This window comes from Haliaeetus albicilla, chromosome 4, assembly GCF_947461875.1.
Source record: "Haliaeetus albicilla chromosome 4, bHalAlb1.1, whole genome shotgun sequence".
Lineage (NCBI taxonomy): Eukaryota > Metazoa > Chordata > Aves > Accipitriformes > Accipitridae > Haliaeetus > Haliaeetus albicilla.
This window is the reverse complement of record NC_091486.1, coordinates 549,242-561,721: the sequence shown is the minus strand read 5'-3', so window position 1 is coordinate 561,721 and position 12,480 is coordinate 549,242. Positions and strand designations below refer to the sequence as shown.

At 36.3% G+C, this 12,480-nt stretch overlaps 1 protein-coding gene across 10 annotated transcripts in view; it reads left to right on the top strand.

Moving 5' to 3' along the window:
* TANC1 (tetratricopeptide repeat, ankyrin repeat and coiled-coil containing 1) overlaps positions 1 to 12,480 on the top strand; it is a 119,554-nt gene that overhangs the window by 47,785 nt on the left and 59,289 nt on the right. Inside the window, exon 2 of one of the 10 annotated variants that reach the window (XM_069780569.1) lies at positions 2,569 to 2,645. The exons of 8 other annotated variants lie outside the window; for them this stretch is intronic. In XM_069780569.1, coding sequence (XP_069636670.1) covers positions 2,630 to 2,645 — 16 coding nt within the window. In that variant the 5' untranslated portion in view covers positions 2,569 to 2,629. Of the gene's footprint in view, positions 1 to 2,568; positions 2,646 to 12,480 lie in introns of those variants that run through there. One more of the 10 variants, XM_069780570.1, reaches the window with a different exon arrangement.

The window sequence follows — 12,480 nt, the reverse complement described above, 5'->3', positions numbered from 1 at the left end:
CCTGTTAATTTTGTATGTACTGCTGACTTGAAGTTACCAGCTGGAGTTGTTTAAACATAGTGGGCTAAAGATTCCTGTGGTGAGGCTTTCATTGGTACATTTTTCCTTAAAATACTAGATGGAAATTGGTTTAAGCTCAAAAGGAAAATCAGGCTGTTTGGAATGGAGCTGTGACCAGGCTTTGATTAAAATCTGAAGCTTGAAAAGCCTTTTTCCTTTAGGTCAGAAAACACATATTTTTTTATTTTAGGATCTCATCACATCTGTCTGGATTAATGTGTGCAAAAGAAAGGATTTCTCCCTTTGTTTTAACAAATGTAATGCTGCTGTATTTCTGAACACCAAGGGGAGTGTTAGAGTGTGGGAGGGTTTTTTGATTTATTTTTTGTTCTGTTTTTAAGCAAAGCTCTAGAGTTTCATGTGTGAATTCAGTGTTACGGAAACCAAGTATTGGGAAAAATCAATGAATAATGCCTGGCTGGTAGAAGCTAGAGTAAGGAGGAGTGCAGGAGCTGCTTTTTAAAAGGAAGTAATTTATACAGTGGATTCCAGAGATTTTGGCTTGTTTTATATTTGAAGATGTTGTGAAGAGTTTGAAAAGAAATGTGTGCATTCTGTTCTGTGTTACAGCCAGGACTTCTGTAAAGCTGTGTTCAGTTTAATAAGTTTTCTCTTTTATTCCAAAGGACCTTCCAATTCTTTCAGCTGTAAGACATTTCTCAGCTTTTGGAGAAGATGTGAAGCAAGGCAAAGAACACTGGTCTTTGTAGAGCTTATTTTTTAGTCACTCCTCTCCCTGATCCTTAAACTTGAAACAGTGAGAAATGGAATTTTTTTCATTGTAGAGTGGTCCTATTTCATGGCCCTTCAGGACTTTAGTATCAACAGCAGCTCTTAAAATTTACTACTCTGCAGAACTGTGAAGAGAGTGAAAATGAATGCTAATGATGGAAGCTGACTTGAGACAGCTAATGTGGAAACATCCATCCTTCTAGCCGCCATTTAAGAGAGTAATGCAATAGTAAATGTAGATGCTTCTCAGGTTTGTGGGCATATAGATTTGATTTTTTTGCTGATGTAGTTTTGAAAAATTTTCGGCTTTTTCGGAGCTTCAGAGTGTAGCATGAAGTAGGTGGGAGAGTGCAGCTCAGTAGTGCCAAACTGAACCTGGTTAGGAAGACTTTTGTGATCTTTTTTCAATATATACCCAGTGAAGGAATAATGCTGAACACCTAGAAGGTAGTTATGGCAAATCTTAAGCTGCCACAGCCATTTCAGAACTGAATGGGCTTGCAAACTTCTGCTAGAGTGCATGGGTAAATCTGTCAGACTTTGCATTCCAGTAGACAGAGGAGAGATGTTGAGGAGTTGAATTGCAGCTGAGGAGCAGTAACTCCTGAAAGCTCTGTCTTGACCACTTGTGATTGTTTCACTCTAACTGAAATCAAATTGGAAGAGGTTTAGGCTAAACTGCAATAGTTTATTCTTGAACTGAAGTAACCCGTGTTGTCCCATGGGTTTATTTGTGCTTAAAAGGAATGCCTGGAAGTCTGCGTAAGTCAAATCTGAGTAGGATGATTCCTGTTTTACTGAATAGAACTTCCTGTTTGTGTATTAACTATATCTTATTGGGTTTACATCTGTTAGCCTTGCAGAATCAGTGCAAGCAGGAACGGTTGTTTTTTTTCCTTGATTGAAGGCACAACTCTAGTATTAAAAAGTCTGTAAAAGAATTAAAAAACAAGAAGAAAATTAGGAATGGTTTTTGGTGTTTTTGTTTTTAAATAGCTTGTATGGATTTTAATGTTAGAATTTCCTCAGTTGCCCTGATATAAGAGCTTAAGAGCTGAAGATGTGCGTAACATTTTTGAAATCTAGCTGCCGAGTATGTTAATTACAATTTTTAATAAACTTTTAAATTCAGGGTTATCTTGAAAAAGAGGGTTGCAGAAGTTAGTGTTGATGCTTCTGGGAGAGAGACTGAAGTGCTATGCTAAAGACTGGTAGAGGGTCTTTACATAAACAGTTTCTGCCCTAACCAGATGAAAGTCTGTCATGTGGGAATCTCACTTTTGAATGGAAAAAACGGCACCTTCGGCTACTCCAATGGCAGTATGCTAGCAGTACATAGTTGGGCTCAGATCCTGCAGTTGCTTCCATAATAATTCTATCTTCTACAATTCTTTTATTAAAATGGGTTTATTTAGATGTGGCTGGGAGGCATTGATAGGTAGGTGGCTGTTGCAGGATTAGGTAAAATCTAAATGAATCAAAATTTTTGTGTTTAATCATGCACATATGTAACTACGTACATGATTGTATATCAGTATGTGCAGACATACGTGAACATAGATTAAAAGAGAGCAGTGTTGACAGCATATTGTTTATGCATAGAACAACTTTTCAAAACAAAACTTACTAAACTTACTTCTAAACATGGATTTGAAGACAAGGTAGTTAATAGTGCATTTAGGTAAACTGTTGTGCCAAAGGAACAAAATTTCAGACAAACCGATTTTTAGACCTAGGCATCCAACTTTTTTTGCATCCAGCTTTTTTTTTTTTCAGGTTTTCTGCAGTATGAAGCAACCTGTCTTTACACCCCTTCAGACATAGTTATTTCTGTGGTATGGAAATAAGTATCTGTAAGTTGATTTTTGTTCTGTCTTGCCCCCCTTCCTTCCATTAAAGTGATGTACATACTTGGTAAAGGGCAGAACTCAAGGGGAAAAAAACCCACAATCTGCACCTGTTACATTAAAGTAACAGAAAACTATTTTGTGAATGTTTGGAACCAAGCAGGAAAAGGGCAAACAGGAATATTAATTGTTGTGTCCTGGAAAATAATCTGTGGTGTTACACAGTCTCATGTACACTGAGCTGGAAAGGTACAGCAATTACTCTCTCATTTTCCGTTTCTTTCTCAAGGTTTTTATCCAGTCTCAGAAACAAAGTAAAAATTCAGTATTTTCTCTTTGTTGTCAGGTTGCTATCATCAAATAAATATTATGTATTTAAACTTTGGACGGGTTTCCAAGTTCTTTAGCGAATCCTTGGAAGGTGTGTTTCTAGTAAGAAGTGGCAGACCTAGTCTTTTTTGATGGGGAATCTGTTAGTGTAACTCTCACTCGTCCTTATGACTTCTTCTTAGGGCACCCATTTTCTTTCCTTGTTCTTTGTCTTTTGCCTTTGTTTTGTTAATGGACTTTATTTTCTAAATCTAAGATAATCTCGTCTCTTTGTCTTTATTTCTAAATAAATTTATTTCTGTCTTTATTTCTGTGTTTCTTTTTTAACTACCTTGGAAGTTTCTTTCTGCTCTCTTCTGTGTTGTTTTCATAGTTGATTGTGGATTGTATGTTTTCCAGTTTCTTTCCTTGAGGTTTTTAAATTCACCTCTGTAGCCACTGGGAGATTCTCTGCCTCTGGCCTCTCTTGGAAAAGGACCTGACCTTTTTTATTTTAGTATAGCACAGAAACTTCACATCTCGGTGTCACAATTCAAGAAATTGGAGCCAGAAGACTGTTGTTTGAACTCAAGTTCTACAGGGTTACCTGCAAGCCTTGTCTGTGTCCATGATGAGGTGATAGTATGAAGAATATACATAATAAGTTTCAGAACGTAAACAAAAATACTTTTAAAATTATGATTGTTTTAGTAGATGTTCTACTCAGCTACTTATTCTTAAATGCTTAAAAATACTTGAGAGCTAGATTTGTATTAGTATTTCCTGTTGGTTTTTATATGCTGCCAGCTGCTTTGCAGTACATAATTATGTTTTTCTTCTTTAACTGTCCTAAAGCCAGCAACTTGCCTGCATTCTGGGAATCTGTATTTTTTTTCACTTACTAAGCAAAAAACCATTCAGTATAAAATACTTGTATTTCAACTTAAAAAGAAAAGGAAATACCGCATATTAAATTTCTACAGAACATGCTCAGTTATTTCAGATGGCTTTTTAGTAGCATGAGCATTGTCGATCTGTTGACCCAATATCAGGCCTGAAGGAACATGAATAATGGAAGTATTGTGCTTAGTTTGCAGTGTTCTTCCTGCACTAAATCCCATCAGAAGTTTAACATCAAATGTAGTACACAGTATGCATGAAAACTCCGTTGATTTCAGTAGAAATTAATGTGGTAAGTAGTTGGGACTTCTAGGTTTTCCAGCTTAAAACCTTGTTAGACATTCATGTTGTGCTCAAATAACAAGGGACAAATTATTATGTCAACAAAAAGATAATGTTTAGAATGTAATAGTATAGTGCTGTAAAGGTAGAGCATCTGGAGAAATGAAATCAGTGTTTCTGATTTCTAGATGATGGAATAAAAGGTATTGAAGTGCTTATGTATTCGTATGCATTGTACTTTCAGTGACTGTCTTCATAGTCAGATTTTTTTAATTTGGGCTACAAAATGTTCCATATTAATAATCTTTCTTGGCTCTTGTTTGATTGTCCTGTAGATCAGACTTAATTTTTACAATACTCTTTTGAGACTTAGTTTCCTTTGGTAGCACCTTCTTGTATTCCAGTATCTTTATATAAGTATCTCTGACCTAAATATGAGCGTACAAAGCTTTTGAATGTTGGGATAGAATGGATGCTTTTATTTCTGCATTGTGTTCTGTTGTAGATCGGCATACTCTTAGTTATTTTGTTTGTATGCCTTGTTCTTTATCAACATTTTATAGTAAACAAGTTGGATGAAATCAGTGAATTTAAAATTTCTTCTTTTTTTACATATGATCAGATACAATTACAAAATTGAGATTATACTTAGTATTCTTTTTGAAAAATAAAATGGCTTTCAAAGGCATGAGCTGTGATTGCTCATGTGATGTTCTGCCATTCTCATTTTTCTTTCTCCCTTTCCTATTAGCATAGGCCACTGCTAAAAGCCTGACGCACAGCACTAGTGCAGCACTTTGAATGATAAACATAAATGTGCTTAAATTCACTGACACAAATTGCTACTTTAAAATAAAAGTGAAGTTGCTATGCAAGAAGGCCTAATCTTTTATTAAGACCCACTACTTAATCATTATTTTAAAATTGTTTTCAGAGTTATTTCCCTGTAGCAGCAAAGGTTTGGCGATTCTCAGCTGAACTTATTTAGTTAAATGCATATTTGAACCCCACCTTTCTGCCATTAAGTCTCATTAAACATTTCTATCTGACTGATACATTTGTAACCAAGCTGAGAGCATCAAGAGTTTCAGATGCTTTTCTGGCAAATGGAAAGGCTCAAAATAATTAAATAAAATAGTTTGCATTTTCAAACTAAATATGCAAATTCAATTGGCTTTTTCTGTCCAAACTCTCTATGATACTAGGCTTTGAATTTTAAGTGCAAAGGGACTTTGTGGTGCATAAAGTACACATCCACTAACTGGAACATTGAACTTGTACTGGAATACTTTAAAGCTTCAGTTTGACTTTTTTTTTTGTTACTCTAAAAATATCTTGCAACAGAAGAAGCATTGTTTCATGCTTAAAATATGGAGCTGTTTTTGATTATTCTGTGTTGCTTTGCCCACTTTCCACGGCTGTTGACAGTTATTTAAGAGTTTAAACTATTTTTGCTGAGTAGTGAGTAGTTAATGTGGTGAATGTCTTTTCTCAGAAGCTAATTCCAGTGATATATCCTGTGTACATATAAACAAAGGGGCGGGGAAAAAAAAAAGATCCTGTCCTCAAAACACATAAATAGAAATTATTTCAGTGGTCCTAATAACCTCCATTTATCACTGTTTTCTTTAAAAATTGGTTGTTTTTTTGATTAAGCACTCCGAGAGAACATTAGTATTTTGTGTACTGAAAAAGTAATCCAGGGTTCAGAAATAAATGCCAGAAAGTGAGTAAATAATGTCAAGTCTGAGCATAGTTGGCAAAGATTTTCCATTTGGGCCTTTTATTCTAATCTTCACTTGGTTTCTCACTCAGTGCACTTCACTGCTTCTGTTACTCAAGCTGTCATGAGTTTTCTTCCCATTCCAGGCTAGTTTCTCCCTTTTTCTGGTCTCTCCAGAGTCTCAAGAGCAAAAGAATTAAATGTTGATCTTCCCTAATGCATGTTTTTACATGATGGAAGCTTGTTTTCCTATCCCAGAAGGCTAGCTGATTAACTACTTCACTTACTGTGAATTTTTCTTCAACTCCTGATCAGCTTTGGTAGTAGTGTGAGTGGTTACCTTGTCCTAACTTGAAAGATGGGGTCACTTGGCTCCTTCTGTCCTTCTAGATTGCCTTCTGACTAAGTTGGACTGGCTGTGTGTACACAAGTACATGCACACATGTAAGCATTTTAATTCTGAAAGACACAGATCCTTTAAAGGGCAATTTTCGGTGGTTTGCAATTAAAATAAAGCACCTTATACACAGTCACTGAACCATGCTACAGAGTTCTGTCCACAGTTGCTTGTCAATTCTGTTGAAAATAAGATGGGAATGGAACGTAGAAGAAAACTGTTTTTTAAAATATCAAACCCACTGGTTTTGGTAATCTTTAAAAAGTTTCTTATTACAGACATAGGGATGCCTCATTCTGGAAAGTGCTTTCCAGCTGCATGGCTTTCCTCACACCACACAACTAATTTCTTTTTCCCACTTATAAATTCCTTCTGAACTTGTCTGTAAAGTCTCTTCTTTTCTTAACATTTGTTAGGATGAAATACATCCTATGAAGCAGAATAAAGTTTCATAAGACTGTCAGTAGTAACGTGTAACCATATCTGAATGTTTGATATTCCTGTTTGCAGAGACAGTCTTCCTTTTCATAGCGCTGCGTGTGCATTGGTACAGTTTGTTACTTGTGCTGTTCTTCAGAATTCAGAAGTTTTGACAGAGGTATCATGATGTCCTTGGTGCGGAGAGAACAGAAGCCACATGTAAAGGAGCTAACAAAATAACCTAGCAGTAGTTAGTGTCGTTAGAATCTTTTGCATGCTCCCCATGTCAATGTGATTTAATTGCATCTCAACTCAGACGTTATGCTTGCTCTAAAATAGGAAAGGAATTATACCTCTTAAGCTCACCTTTTAAGCTTTTACTGGTAAAGATTCTTGAAAGGGCTTTACAAGAGTTTCGGTGATGGCTGTATAAGCAGAAGTTATCACAGGTTACCCACGGTTACCCAGGACTGTGTCCAGTCGGCTTTTGAGAGTCTCCAGAGATGGAGATTCTACAGCCTCCCTGGGCAACCTTTTCCACTGCTCTACTGCCCTCACAGTTTCTAACAACAATACACTAGTGGCTGACAAATTTAGTGATTCTTCTATTCCCATAGAAATGTCAGGGCAGTTTGCAGACAGAACAATTGCATGCAGGTTGAGGCCGAGCCAGGCACCAAGTTTAATGCTGGTTGTGTTCTCTTCTATTGAGAATCCTGATTTTCTTTCTTGTCTTCACTGTGTATTGATCTCTGAGGTTTTTGCCACCTTCTGGTCTCCTGCCCCAAATGTGTAATAAAAGTGCAAAGTTTGCAACTGTTACGTGGCAAAGTTTGTTTACTGCTTCTTTGCTTTCCGGTTCATGCCAGAGTAATCTGGTCAGAGCTGGGCTGTTACAGTCAAGCTCTCATTTGTTTGGGAGGTGTCGTTGGTGCACTTCACCCCATGGTGCTTCCAGGGAACCTTTTGCAGCAATAGGATGCTGTAGTGTTAATACTTGTTTGTTTTTGTTTTTTTTTAAAAAATAATCTTAAGCAGAATTGCAGAATTTAAGATTTCTTCTGCTGTAACATAATTTTATAGCAGATATGTTTTTAAGTGGGTTGAGAGTCTTTTGCTTCACTTTAGATAGGTTAAGGGAGAAAAAGACAAAAATCAGTTATCTCAGAAATACATATTGAGAGAAGTCTGTGGAACATTGTCTGTTCTGCAGTCGCTGTCAATATTCAGACTTAAGCAGTCTGCACTTCCATTGTTTTAGCTTTCACTGTTTTGAAGATGGCGGTCCTGTTCATTCATGTTAAAATAATCTGAATTCCAACATCTGCACCAAACTCCAGTTTACACGTATCTTGGTAAAGTAGTTAGCATTCTTCTGGTTTCTAAGCAACTTAAATTGAATGAAGAATTAGATGTGTTTTATGATGTTTAATACTGACATACACTGTAAAGGTTTTCATTGTAGTTATCCTCTCTACTCAGTAGAAGGATAAGTTTAATCTTAAAGTTCAAGTTCTCTTTTAGGATATTAGGCTCTACAAAATCATTACTTTAGTCAGCCATCCTTGTATCTTTTTCTATCTTAAGGAAAAAAAACCCACAGTTTTTGTTAATCAGATTATGCCTTTCAGTTACATCCCTAGGTACAACTAAACTGGGATTTGATTTCCATTCTCAAAGCTTTTTGTGTGTGGATTTTAAAGCTGTTAAGTTGTTTCCATGGTTACTTTGACCACTGAATAAGAACTCTGCTCTTGATTGATGCTTATGAAACTTTTTTGTCCGGAGGCTGCTTGGCAGTGGAAAATGTACAACTTGGAGGTTTTAAAAATCAGAAAGCGGGATTTCACAGGACTTTACCTTATGTTTTACTTTGACGCTATTAAAAAACTTGTGAGAGGTCATCTTCCTCCTATTCCAGAACTGATGTTTGTCTGTTTTACATTGGGGTAGAGGCGAAGAAATACAGTGTAAATGTAAAGCATTGTTCTGGTAGCTAAAATATTTGAAATCACTAACCTTTAAGCTAGTAACAAATAATTTTGGTTTTCTGTGTGCATCAGTGTCTGGCATCTGGTTATATTCGGGCATTGTAACAAATTGCATTTTGATAGCTGTTACTTGAGTATTTTTCTAGTATTGTTTCCCTAATATCAAGTTATGTGGAAAGCATAATGTATTACCTTGTGGATCCCACAGCTCATTAATTTTGAGTCTGTCTTGTCATATGTGTGGATCCAAGTATCTTGTGGGAATTTTGCTGCAGGTTGGATGAAGTGTGTAGATTTGGTCATCAGCCCAATTAATACAAAATAGAAGATGCAGGATTAGGATAAATTAAATATACAGGATAGATTCAGTGACTTAGGAAAGGATGATTTAAGCATATAAAATGAATCTTGCCATCCCACATTATCACATGTGTAATTTAACTACAGCCAGCCATAAATAACATTACTTGTGTGGATATAGAACCTCCCTTCATGCTGTACTGCAAGAATATTAAATTTTGTAGGTCCATTTTGAGAGCCTGTAGGACCAAGAGACAGAGGTCATCTGCCTCTGATTTTTGTCCTGTAACTCTCACTGTGATATGGACTCATGAGCCTATTATAAAATTGTGTATGTCTGAGGCAAGTGCTTTAATATTCAGTTGAACTGGATTGTCTCTGTGGGAACTTGGTATCTCGCAGTCGGAACTTGGCATGAAGCAGCTATTCCTCCTGCTGTGACTCCGTCATATGTGGTAAAGAAAGGTGAGCCTCGTCCTAGCATCAGCTAGAGACAGGGTATGTTTCCAAATCTTCTGCCCAGTTCTGCCCTTCTACACATTTACTTCTTTCTTTGTGCCCCTGCACCCCCTTTCTTTACCTCTTGCTCCCTTTTGGGGGGTGAGAGTATGTTTACTCCTATTAGGGAGAAAGCCAGTGGGAAGAATAACCCTGAGGAGGTGTGTAGGGAAGAGAGAAGACAAAGCCAGCAGCTGTCCTGCTTACCTCTAACCAGCCTCGGTCTATGGACTTGGGGACTGCCTCATCTGAACGTAGCTGTTAGTTACCGTCAACATTTACTTCTTTACATAGTTACTTTACATTTACTTCTCTCTGAACAGCCCCTTCAGTCCATGTAAGGTTTTAGTATTCAAATGCCACGGGTTTCCATTTACTATTTATCAGAGTTCTTCTTGGATCATGGGGGTCTATGGGGGGGTTGTTCTCCTGGTTTGTGCCTATGGCTGGGACAGTATTCGGAAGGTTGTGGTGTAGTTCTGTTGGTTCCCTGCTATTCCCGTTGTTTATGTTTTTTGAGGCCACAAATGTGGGATTGGTCCGTTAGGTGGTGTTGCATTTAGTGAACAGTTTTTTAGGAAGGTCCTGGAGGAGCAACTGTGCACTTTCTGCTTTCTTGGAAAGATTTGTGTCTAGTAGCTGTCTGCGATTCCATAGTATCCTAACCGTTTTTCATTTATAATGTGCTTTTTTTCTGCTTCAGTAGAATACGTTACTGTTTAAACATGTTCCAGCATCACTGAGGATATGATGTCCTCCTAGGTTGAAGCCAGTATGGTTGGCTTTTCTCACGGTGTGCTTTTTTGCTCTGAAGAGCTATTGTGTCTTAGCAGCATGGGTATGTGAGTGACAATAAGCAAAAGCTTGTTGTAAAATTAGGAAAATAAGTGATTCAAAAGAGGAATTTCTGTGGTATGCATTTTGGATTTTTGTTTTTTTAAGTCATACTGCTCTTAGATTCTGAGTAATGAAAGCCCTATCTTTGTACCTCTCCCCACAGTATCTGCGATTGCTGTCAGGAAAATATAATAATAAGAAAAATCAGAGTACTGCTGTACCAAAAGTTGCTAAGATAGAGTGGTGTATATATATAGACTGTAAAACATCTTTCAAGTTACTGTCATGATCAAATAATCTCAATTTATTGATTAGACTTACGCCAGCAGTGTATTTAGCCCTATCTAACTCTCTCCCATGGCGTAATGTTTCATATACAGTAGAGAAGGGTAAATTAAAATCAATTAAAAATTCAAAAGTCTAATAAGAAGACAATGAATTAAACACTGATTGTTTGTGCCATGGTAAAAGGGAAAAACAGAAATTAGGGAATTGTAGGTGGACTTACTAACCCTGAAGGGGAGGAGGTAATTTTTGTTTGTTGTTCTTGTCTCTTGCACCCCCTCACTAGCATTCCAGCTGGAATACTTAACACAAATTCCAAATTACAGCCTTGGTAACGTGTCTAGTAAAAAAAACTAACAAGAATGCCAGTATTTTCTAACTATAGTTAGCTGCATTACCGTGCTACTTCCTTGCTTTTCGCTTATGTTTAAAGGAAAAACTGGAATATCACAACAAGTTTCTCTGTGGATTCTTCAACAATTTATGAAGCAAACTCATATGTACGGTATTGGATAATAAATAATAATATACCTAATGCTAAATCTGTGTTTAAAAACAGCTATTGTGAAAGTTTTTAATTTCTAAGAGAACAGAGAAAGGAAACCCTTAGCCTCTTGATTTCTACTGAAAATGAATGGGAACTCAGTAATTTAGATATCTTGGTGTTTCAAAAAAATGTCGTATGTGATTATAGTCTCTAAAATATTTAGTCTTTTTATTTTAAATATATACTTAGGTGGTACTTTTTAAGAACAGTGTGTTACAGCTAGCTTTCTAAACCTTTTGAAGCTGCTTTTCTAGTTCCCAGGATTTTAAACCAATAGTTAAACTCCTATAATAGTTGCAATGGACTTCAAAAAAGAATATGAAGTTACAGTTACTTAGTTTTTAATTTCCATCTTGACTTGATGAAACTAGAGTTGTTTCCTTAGAATCATTACCTGTTACTATGATTTTTGTTTGAACAGAGAGAACTTTTGGAAAGTGGTAGTTTAGTTGGTGTCAGAGGAATAAGAGAGTAAGTTTTATAGTTATGAAATGTTAAGAAAAGTTTGAATCTAGCATAGCATTCTTCAAGGTCATTTATCATACATAGCCCTCGTGTGGTACTTCTGAGGAAAAAAGTATGGCTAGGAAAAAAACCCAAATAATCTTAAATATGTGCACCTTTGGAAATAGGGAATTGGACTTTAACATTCAGGCATGTTTGGTTTTCTTATCTTCCATGCATACCTCTAAAAAAAAAAAGAGACCAGTAGTTAAATTTACAAAAATATAACTTTTTTCCAGTGGGTTAGGTTTGGTTTTTTCCTTCTGACACAGTGTGGAAGTTCGTTGTATACAGTTAATGCTGCTTGTAGTGAAATGTGGTTGGAGAACAGCTGTTAAAAATTGAAGGCAACAATTGAATGAGAACAGAATGAACAAGAAATGTGAATCTTGTAGAGCCACATTTATCCGAAGTGTTTCCTTACTGTAAGAAAACAAACCTGTTATGAGGGATTCACATCTGAAAAGATATTACTTCTATTACTTCTCCTTTGTTTGTCTTTTCTTCTAGTTGTACTTTGGGTTCCACTACTTCAACCGTGCTGCTTGTTGCACGTGGACTTGTTTAAAAAATGTTCTGGCATTCTCTTTCCTCTTTGCATCAGTTTTGTTTTGCTATTTCTTATCTTTGGCCATACCAATTCAATTTCAACAGTAGTTCATGTAAATTATTGAGCAATACCCTAATTTGGATATTAAAAAAAGCTGTAGTTAGTTGTTAACCTTTGTTTTTCAGCTCTGTTTCTGTTATCTGACTAGGAAAAACTTAGCACCTTCAACATGTATTTCTGCTGTCTTTGAATCATTACTGTGAGCAATATATTTTTCTGTTGTTTTGAAAATACAGTC